Here is a 9,230-nt window from a genome sequence, read left to right on the forward strand (position 1 = left end):
AAGTTTAATGCTATGGTTAGAATTTATTCTTAATACTTTTCTCGTAGTTGCGGATGCTTGCGAGGGGGTTAACCATAAGTAGGAGGTTTGTTCAAGTAAGAACAACACCTAAGCACCGGTCCAACCACATATCAAATTATCAAAGTAGCGAACATGAATCGAACCAACATGATGAAAGTGACTAGATGAAATTCCCGTGTACCCTCAAGAACGCTTTGCTTATTATAAGAGACCGTTTTGGCATGTACTTTGCCTCAAAAGGATTGGGCTACCTTGCTGCACTTTTGTTACTACTATCGTTACTTGCTCGTTACAAATTACCTTGCTATCAAAACTACTCTGTTACTTACAATTTCAGCACTTGCAGACATTACCTTGCTAAAAACCACTTGTCATTTCCTTCTGCTCCCCGTTTGGTTCGACACTCTTACTTATCGAAAAGAGCTACAATTGATCCCATATACTTGTGGGTCATCAGGTCCTCCCGGTTTAACTAAGACCATGAAAAGGAGTTACAACATATGAGGAACCACGAGAAGGTAGAGCGCAAATAAGAGAAGCAAAGGGACGAATTGTTCCATGAAATTCGGCCCATGGCACTCACAAAACAAGTGTGGAGGCCTAAACAAAAAAACACAAATGCTTCTACATTAGCTACAACAACACCTTCATCACCAAAGAGGATTATGCGACCCCTATTACATCGTCTACACCACCTGAAACATCCCCTTCAATTGAGGAAACTTTAAGCCCAATATACACATTGGGAGATGAAGATGAGATGGTGGATTACGAATCTACGCCGGTTCGGGAAGGTATGGATATTAATATGGTGTATTACTTACCTACCGAGTTTAGTGCTATAGGTGAAGAAGAGGAGGTGGCCTAGCTGGATTTTGGTCCTAAGAATGCCACTCCGTCCAATTACTTATACAAGGCCACGTGGAATATATATTTTGCATCTATACAAGGCCACCAATGGTAAATGAGGCAAAAGTTAATGCTATTTCCTCGTGCTAGCAACCTATTTAATACTTGCGTGCTTGCACTCATAATGACACGCAGTTACTTCCTCGACTCAGTTTTCTTGCATGCATGCGGTGTATTGATGATCCCAGTACACGAAAAGAAAAATTATTTTGCAAAGCATGTATGAAATTTTTACCTTGCTACCTGTAATTTGAGTTTGTGGCCTTGTATATAAAAATGGAGGGAGTATCTTTGAGAAGCCAAAAGAACCGGTGAAACACTTGAAGCCATTGTACCTCAATGGTCATATTAACGGATCGTCGGTTGCTAGGTTGCTCGTTGATGGTCGTGCTGTGGTAAATCTTATGCCATATTCGGTCTTCAAGAAGTTGGGGTTAGATGATGATGCATTGATGAAGACCAATATGGTACTTAATGGATTTGAGGATAAAGAAAAGACAGAGACTAAAGGCGTGATGTGCATGGAACTCACTGTGGGAAGCAAAACTTTGGCCACCACATTCTTCATTGCCGAGGTGCAAGGTAACTATAATGTTATATTATGCCGCGATTGGGTTCATGCTAACCGATGTGTGCCATCTACCATACACCAATTGTTAGTACAATGGGTCGATGATGAGGTAGAAGTCATTCACACGGATAATTCGGTTTGTGTTACTCTGGCCGATGCATCGGTGGATTGAAATCCCGGCGTTACTTGCTTAACAGGGCATGACCTCTCAGAGTTTGATTTCCTTAGTGCTACAAGGAACGGTTCATTCCCATCTCTTTAAAGCCGATTGGTGGTAATCGGTTCCAAGGTATAATGTAAACAAGAAGTTAAAACCAATGGCCGCTACATAATTATCGCCCTGAGAAATATAAATGGCCGATGGAGTGTTGACATCGTCCTTAGAACATAAGCGGTGCAAATTAGTTTTCGGCATTCAAGCTTTGCCGAAAACAGGGGGGCATGTGTTGACACCGGATTTTGGCATGATACGAAATGCAATTAAGAAGGTCTCAAATGAAGAAGTGATCTGCATGAAAAAGTTCCGTATTGTCGACATGAACATCTTTGAAGTTTGGGCCATCGCCATCCGATCTCATCTCGAATGCCGAAGTTGTGTTTGAAATACTGAGATTTTGTATCCAGAGCACTATTCGGCCGATTACGCCTCAAGGGCGGCCTCAAATGAGAAAACTTTCTACACGAATTGTCTTCGTCTTGTCGAGATGGTCAATTTTGATATGATAATTGTCTCAATCTAAGATCGTATGTAAAAGTTAGCGCCACCTGAGTGCGGCCCTGTCACGAGCCAAAAGTGTTGCGCGAGCGATTCGGCCCTGAAGATGGCCTCGAATAGAAAACCGTCCAACATGAAAGTTGTTCGTCTCGTCGAAACGATTAAATTTTCTTCTTGCGCGATTTTGATCTAAGATCGTTTACTACCCCAAAAATGACCCGCAAGGTGCAACCAATTTTTGGACCGAACAGTTTTGGAAAGTTCGGACCGAACAATCCGAATTGGATCCAAATTAGGGTTTTGGATGTGAATTTTAATTTTTCCTTGCACGGAAAGTCCGGCCGCCTCTTATATACATGAGAGGTGACGGCCGATTGAAACAACAACACACAATCGCAAAACACATCTACTTTTTTACCCTAGTTTTACATCCCCTTTTTCTTTCTCTCTCGTTCTTCGTTTGTTCTTTGTGTTAAAGGACAACGATCCTCGAGACTCTAGGGGTGGGCGAACTAACATAGGGCAGCCCATAGCCGCCGCGCGTCCAGACGGGGTCCCTCCCAGGCACATGGGGTTTCGGGTCCTGCAAAGCACCCGCGGGATTACTTACATACCACACTTCCGGACGGGGCTCCTTCGACATAAGTTGCGGTGCATCATCCTTGGTGTTGAAGATCACGGTGACGTGTTCGTGTGCGAACAAGGTGCTGCTATTTCATAAGGATAAATTAAGCACAGGCAGCCAAACAACCATTTTGCCTCTGTCACCTAAATGCCGTTTTTGCCTCTGTCGCCTAAACGATGCCTAGAGGTTAGCTCGTAGATTGCTCATGCGTTGGTCAAAATTAGCAAGAAAGGTCAATGAGCCATTGACACGATACAGAATTGGCAACCAATTAAACATAGACAAATTTTTATCATGACCAAAAGAAGTTCGTACGTTAAATACTGGCTACCGTCCAAACACACCCATACAACCCTTAAGAGATTGCATTTTGATTTCTTTTGGGCTTTGCTCCGAAAAGAGAAAAGAGATTAAGATTTTTTTTAGAAAAGGAGAAGGACCCCTGGCCTTTGCATCTGGACGATGCATGCAACCACTTTATTAATTATTCACACAAGATTTTACAAAGTCATACAACAGTAAGATTAAAGCAACCGTCTAGGCAACATCTGTCGCTACTCCTATCCAGTTGATGTACGGATGTTGGTAGTCTGGGCCTAATACCAAACAGACCTCGCAGCCAAACCTAACATCTAAGACCTGAGGTCCCAACCAGGACGCCTGCCGGGTATGGGGCACCCACCAGTCCGGCGCACTCCTTAACCAGGACGTCTGCCGGGTATGAGGCCGCCGCAGCCACTTGCCACCAATCCATCTTCAGTGATGTACTACTGCATCTACCTTGCCCGGTCTAGCTGCCGTTGACGCCATCACGACGCCAGACAACGCACCATTCTGCGCTCGTCCATCATCACACGCCCACCGGCGAGACCCCGCTGCTCCATGCCGCCGAGACCCGCCGTAGTCGACGCGAGAGAAGGCACGCCACACCACCTCACGCCTCTTCCATCCGGCGCTGCTCCATAAACGATGCCTCCAATAGGGAACACGACACCGCAGCGCCGCCATCGTCCGATCCGGTAATCTTAGGATTTCTCCCGGAGCGGCACGAGCAGGTTGACGATAGTTGCCTGACGATGCCTTCATCAAAGTAATGACGTAGACGCCGCCATCGCCCGCCATGACCGGAGTCGGCTCGGTTTTCACCGGCGACTATGTCTCCCCAACTTGCCGCCGGTGCTAATAGTGGGATCCAAGATCCGTCACTACCAGCCTGGCCAACCGCCTTCGGTGGAGAAGGCAGCCACCACCACCATGCCCGGGCCAAGAGACCCGGACGTCCTAGTGCCGCGAAGATTACCCAGGGGGACCTCCTCTTGCCGTTGTCGAGACGAGGCGCAACCGCAGTGGATCTCGAGCTAAACCCCTCGGGCCCAGATCAGATCTCATCGCAGCCAAAATCTCATCCGTCAAACGGCCGCCGGAGATCTCCTGTCCACCACCAACCCGTTGCGCACTGCCGTTGGAGGAGGATGGAGATGGACGCCGCTGCCTCCACGCGTTACCGCCGGCCGAGGACTGCGCCGCCGCCGCCGCCTCACCACAGGGGCTTCGCCCCGCGGCGTCCTCGGCGATCGCAGCGGTAGTGGGAGGCGATGGAGGGGGAGGGCTGACGGTGGTGTGGATGGGGACTCCCCGGGGGCGGCGCGGCGCCGCCGCCTCGGGGGAGAGAGGTCGGGAGGTCGGGAGCTCGGGAGATCACGAGTAGTAGTCCATGTAGATAGGGCTTGTCTTTGGTTTTTCGAAAGAAAGCTTCATTTTGAGAACGTCACACATATATAAACAGAAACACTAACGCCCACACGTGTGGGCGTTATCCAACTCGCCCACACGCCTTGATCGTTGTCCAGTGCCTTTTGCACGAATCTTGGCACGAAAAGGTTGATTTTGTGTGCCACGTAGGACGGGGCTGGTGTGTGGGCGTTGGAGAGTTTGCCCACACGCCCGCACCACGCTGTTTGCCCGCTGCGCTGTGTGGGCGAACTGCTTTTCGCCCGCACAGCCACCACCTAGGTCATGCGCGTGTGGGCGAACTGCTTTTCGCCCACACGACACTCCTACCTTGTGGATGACAACTGCAGTTACGCGAATGTGGCAACTCGGTACACACACATGGCAACTATGATTCTTTGCTACACGGCAACTGCAGTTATGCGGCAACTCGGTACACACACATGGCAACTGTGGTTCTTTGCTACACGGCAACTGCAGTTGCGCGTACGTGGCAACCAGATAAACACACATGGCAACTGTGATTAACAATACATGACGACTATGGTTGGACCACACGTGGCAACTAGGTAAACACACATGGCAACTACTGTTTTGACCATATGTGGCAAGTAGTTAATCACACACGGCAACTACGGTTTGATTACACGCGGCAACTACCATAAATTAGACATGACAACTATAGTTAACCAAAACAGATAGAGTTGCCATGCTTTTACAACTACACTTGCCATCCCGGATAATTACATCTGCCAACCAGGATGGCAACTAAATAGTCATCCCGCGGGGTACCTAACGTAGCTGTGTCAGGACGTATGAGCATTTTTGCTTCGTGCCACACGCACAGGGTGAAGATGTGTAGTACTTGTTGGGTGTGTGGCACGAAGTAGCCGCGCCCACACGTGTGGGCAATTCTAATATCCGCCCACACACAACCCGTGTGGGCTGCCTCTTGCTCACACCACACACGGTGTGTGGGTGCATGTTGAATATACCACACGTGTGACAGTTATCGTCGTCCTATAATAAACATAGCAGGATTTTGAGAAGTACAACTCCGAGAGCCTTGCATCTGCTTCTTGTGAAGCAAAGTGACCTCACAAAGTTCTCTATTTTGCCCGCTTTATCTCTGCTTTGCAACTCTCATTCGCACATGGATCCAGCATGTAGGACACGGCGATCATTAAAATTCACGAATCAAAAATGCACGTTTCTGATTTGGAATCAGTGGACAATATATATAGCCCAATAAGGTGGGACATAGAGTATATGAGCTCGAGCTGACATGCTCTTAGATGAACAGTAAAATTCAAAAAACTTGTAAAAATATTCAAAAAAATCTAAATTTTTTTGTCAAGAACATTGATGGTTTTTCTACACGCCTGCAAATTTTCATGATGAAATCACATTTGTGGAGGTGCTGGCAAAAATAACAAAATCGATACTCCAGAAAGAGTGTTTTTGGAAGCATTTTGGACCACCGTTTTTCTTTTTGCTGAGACATCCACAAACGTGATTCCATCACGAAATTTGCATGCGTGTAGAAAAATCATCAATGTTTCTTGACAAAAGAATCAGAATTTTTTGAATCCTTTACTATTTTTTCGGATTTTACTGTTCATCCAGGAGCATGTGAGCTCGGGCTCACAATAGCACTTTCGAATAAGGTGCTCACCAAGAAACCTTTGTATCTTAGTATCCAGGTAAATGCAAGCCCTGCAAACATAATCTCCCATTCAATACCTTTGATAATCAACTATATTTCCTTACATACTAGACATACCTTAGTTACGTTTTAGTGTTAAATACATCAGTATCTAGACAAATCTAATACAAGAATTTTGGGACGGAGGGAGTACATCTGAACGATCCAGAACTTCACATACTACCGTTTCGCAAGGTAAAGTACACATGAAAAATCAAAGCGGATCAGCGTCTACTGAAGCTTCTTGGATCTTGGAACCGAAGACGACAACTCTTTACTGGATGATCTGATGATGAAAAGAACTGTTTCCATCAGCATGCCACCCACCACTCCTAAGATGCCTCCGGCAGCATTCTGAAATATAATGCCAAGGCCCACACGTGTTATATTTCATGTTTTACTACGAAATGCCGCCTTCTGCGCTATAGTGCCTTGCACGATGGGACAGATGCAGTATGAGTAAGACCACAACGCTAACACAAAAATTACCCTCTGGAGTTCCATAATGAAAGAACAAGCAACTAGGTATCATTCTTCTGGACTTACCATTACAGGACTGTTGCCAAACAGAGCTTTGAAAGTAGCAAATCCCACCAAATAACCTGTGAACATTATGACCACAACATGCAGACCTGAAATTGGGAACATCAGATCAACAAATGAAACATAACATTAAACCCTTGCAGTCTAAGCTCAGGAGTAAACATTATAGTGCGCCAAGAGAATAAGATACTTTAACTACTAAAACATAATCGGGCATTGCTCACTTGAAATCCCAACTTGGATCAAATTTCATGTATATAAAGGGGTAACATCCTGGTCCTACCAACAGGGAATAGAACAGATGCAATTTCAATATTTCATTGTGCTTGGAAAGATCGAGTAAAAGGTACTATGTAGTAAACAAAGCGATCTCACAAGTGTAATCCTAAAATTAGAGACTGCATACATGTATGTATGCAAGCCATGGGCAATTGAAGTGTCGAATAATAAGCTATCAGTTCATAATTTGTGTAGCAGCTAGCACCTACAATTTACTGAAACAAATTGTATGCTTACTGGCGTTGATAAGGACTGTCGTACTAAGCCACGATACATTGTTCATTTGTTTGATAATTGGCTCGTTCAATTAGCAAAAAATGAGAAAGGGCTGGTTATGGTTGGAACTGCGGTAATCCTATGATCTATCTAGAAAACATGTCGTGATGCATGTGATTAGTATTGCACTAATTGGGCATTGGCTATCGGCATGGTTTTGCAGTGCAAGGAACGCAAGTGGAACTTAAGTTGGGAGCCAGGCTATTCAAGCAGGTGGTGAATGAAGTGTCATGTGCCATGCGAGGACAAAGAACAGTGATCCCGCGGCTGAAATGGGATGGAGGGTGAACACTGGGTGAAGAAATCTGAAGATTGTGATTTCTCCTTTGTTTTTGAGAAGTTCAGTAAAACTCTGTACTTTGCGCTCTGTTAAGCCAATGACTCTGTGAGCTATCTTTGAAGATAGGCTTGCTGTTGTTTGGAATCTGTTCTGGGGTCTCAACCCCTGTCATTGCTAGTTCTGATTTTCTGATGCTTGAAGCTAACACTAGTGATTCATCTAAGTTTTATTCCCACATGGAAACCTATTTGCGTTGTATCAATTCTTAAAAGTGTGCATCATATTACTGTATTAGCAATCAGGCTTATATTAGGGCTCAGTTTTGTTTCCAAACCAACAATGCACATCCAGTTTAGGAGAAAGCATGAATATGACGATTCCTACCGAATCCTAGCTGATCCTTGTAAGAGGAGAAGGGCTCGGTGTTGTCCTCCTTAGGCGCGACATCCTTGACGAGCTCGGCGTACTCCTTCCTCTCCTGCATCTCCCGAAGCTTCTCCAGCCTCGCCTTGAGCTCATCGCTCTGCACGGGCACAGCCAAATCAAAAACTTATATCGGGCTAAACCTCACCAACTCAGGCCACCGGTGTCGCCGTGGCTGTAACTCACCTTCTCGCGGGGCTTGGGGCTGGACAGCACGAATTGAGCGCCTTGCAAGAGCTGTCTGAGAGGTGGGCGGCCGCGGGAGCAGTCGGCGCACCAGATGGCGCGGATGGAGCGGTAGGGGACGGCCCGCTCAGAAGAGAGGGCGGAGGCCAGGCCCCGGAGGTCGTCAGAGAGGTCGGGGGAGCCGGCGGCGAAGGAGAGGAAAGAGCGGATGGGATCGGTGGCGGTGACAACGAGTCCCGGCGTAGCGGTGCCGGCTGACATGGCTGCTGCTTCAGAATTGGGATGAGACCATACGGCGATGAGCAGGGGTGACGACGGCGGTGAGATCTGATGGGCGGACGGGAGAATTCAGGGATGCCGGCGAGGTGGGGATGTGGGAGCGGTGCGATTACGATGGTCGTTTCGACGTCGGTCGTCGCGGCTCACGGGCGCACTCTTTTTTTTAGGTAATAACTTTATTCCTCAAATAACAGCAAGATCGTTTACATAATGGTGTGAGGGACGATGGTCTCCCACTCTTCTGATTTACTAATGCTGAAACAGTGCTTTGCTAAACCATCCGCTATCAAGTTTGCCTCTCTACTACAATAAACCAAACCGATAGAAGCATAATCTATTGACATGAGGGAGCATTCTGCTATGATTGGGACGTCAAACTATCAGACTCGATGATAAGCTTCATAGAACCCAGATTCACTGCTAGGTACAGACCACATCGAATAGCAAATAATGCAGCCGAGCCTGCACTAGACACATGTGGTAGGACATAAGTTGCTGCCCCCAGAAATTTGCCGTGGTCATCTCGTGCAACAGCTCCGCAAGCTCCAGTGAAGTTATCCTCATGAAATGATGCATCGACATTGATTTTTACAATTCCCGCACTTGGCTTCTTCCATACATGATCAATCCTACGTATAGGCTGGTTTGGTAAATGAGCACCAACAAAATTTGTGGCAAGTACTTGAA

General features: G+C 46.7%; 1 protein-coding gene across 1 annotated transcript; it reads right to left on the reverse strand.

Annotated features, from left to right (window-relative positions):
- Positions 1–6,289: 6,289 nt before the first annotated feature.
- Positions 6,290–8,716, reverse strand: LOC109780382 (uncharacterized). Its single transcript, XM_020338967.4, has 4 exons — positions 8,265–8,716; positions 8,040–8,178; positions 6,824–6,909; positions 6,290–6,631 (listed from the first exon to the last, which is right to left on the reverse strand). The coding sequence occupies exons 1-4, from the start codon at positions 8,523–8,525 to the stop codon at positions 6,509–6,511; spliced, it is 609 nt and encodes a 202-aa protein (XP_020194556.1). The 5' UTR covers positions 8,526–8,716; the 3' UTR covers positions 6,290–6,508.
- Between the last annotated feature and the right edge of the window lie 514 nt (positions 8,717–9,230).

The sequence above is a fragment of the Aegilops tauschii genome, chromosome 1 (assembly GCF_002575655.3).
Source record: "Aegilops tauschii subsp. strangulata cultivar AL8/78 chromosome 1, Aet v6.0, whole genome shotgun sequence".
NCBI classification, from domain to species: Eukaryota; Viridiplantae; Streptophyta; class Magnoliopsida; order Poales; family Poaceae; genus Aegilops; species Aegilops tauschii.

Coding starts and splice junctions, on each gene's coding strand:
- LOC109780382 (XM_020338967.4), bottom strand. CDS start 8,525: ATGTCAGCCGGCACCGCTACGCCGGGACTCGTTGTCACCGCCACCGAT. Junction 8,179..8,264: donor GCCCCAAGCCCCGCGAGAAG/GTGAGTTACAGC, acceptor GTGCCCGTGCAG/AGCGATGAGCTCAAGGCGAG. Junction 6,632..6,823: donor TTGGCAACAGTCCTGTAATG/GTAAGTCCAGAA, acceptor ATTATATTTCAG/AATGCTGCCGGAGGCATCTT.